Source organism: Cyprinodon variegatus, unplaced genomic scaffold (genome assembly GCF_000732505.1).
Source record: "Cyprinodon variegatus isolate N-32 unplaced genomic scaffold, C_variegatus-1.0 Scaffold1997, whole genome shotgun sequence".
In the NCBI taxonomy this organism is placed as follows: Eukaryota; Metazoa; Chordata; class Actinopteri; order Cyprinodontiformes; family Cyprinodontidae; genus Cyprinodon; species Cyprinodon variegatus.
Genome location: NW_015152450.1, coordinates 1 through 737, shown reverse-complemented (window position 1 = coordinate 737; position 737 = coordinate 1). Strand labels below are relative to the sequence as shown.

The 737-nt window shown below is 50.2% G+C and overlaps 1 protein-coding gene across 1 annotated transcript; it reads right to left on the bottom strand.

Moving 5' to 3' along the window:
- Nucleotides 1-207: 207 nt before the first annotated feature.
- On the bottom strand, nucleotides 208-484 carry LOC107104994 (transmembrane protein 170B-like; the record flags this gene model as incomplete). The annotated part of the gene is made up of 1 exon (XM_015405110.1): nucleotides 208-484. A coding segment is annotated over one exon (162 nt), but the record flags the coding sequence as incomplete, so codon positions are not given.
- Between the last annotated feature and the right edge of the window lie 253 nt (nucleotides 485-737).

Sequence of the window (737 nt, the reverse complement as noted above, 5' to 3'; positions counted from 1 at the left end):
TGGAGGCTGAAGCTGTGAAGCTCCACCAGCGTGGCGGCGATGACTGTTGGTTCTTCCTTCTGTGAACATCTGCCGCTCAGGTCCACATGGATCCTCCTGCAGCAGAGACGCGGCGGCGGCGGCAGGATTATGGCTCCGGGAACGGATGAAGTTCTAGAATCTCAGGCTTTCAAATTCAAACTTCAGCGATTCGCCTCCATCTCAACCGCAGACGGCTGCATTAATACTCCAGAATCAGTAGAGGGCGCCGTCTCCTGCATCCAAGTCCCTGCTGGACCTCTCCTCCATCAGCATCCGTCCTTCATCCCGCTAAAAGTCTTCCTCACAGGGTGGCCAGGATGCGAGAGAAGGAGATAACGACTGACAGGGTGGTCTGACCCACTCCGAACACCAGGGCCTCCAGCGGAGCCATGTCCTTCCCCGCCACGCGGTAAACGCCCGCCACTGCCGCGCCTGCAGCAGAACACAGAGTTAAAGAGATCAACTTAGACCAACAAACTCCGACATTCGCTCAGGATGAAAAATCAAACCTGCATCTAAGTGAAGTAAAAATACAGTCAAAGCCCTCAATAACATGCTTCGTCCTTCCACTCAATTTTCCTTTGAGACGTTGATGGATCTTATGACCGACAAAGGATGAATTTAAAAGCAAACATTTTAATCAATACCAGAGTTTTCTGATGTGAAGAGGATCATTCCATAATGCTACGCTAATATGCTAATTGATATTCATTCTT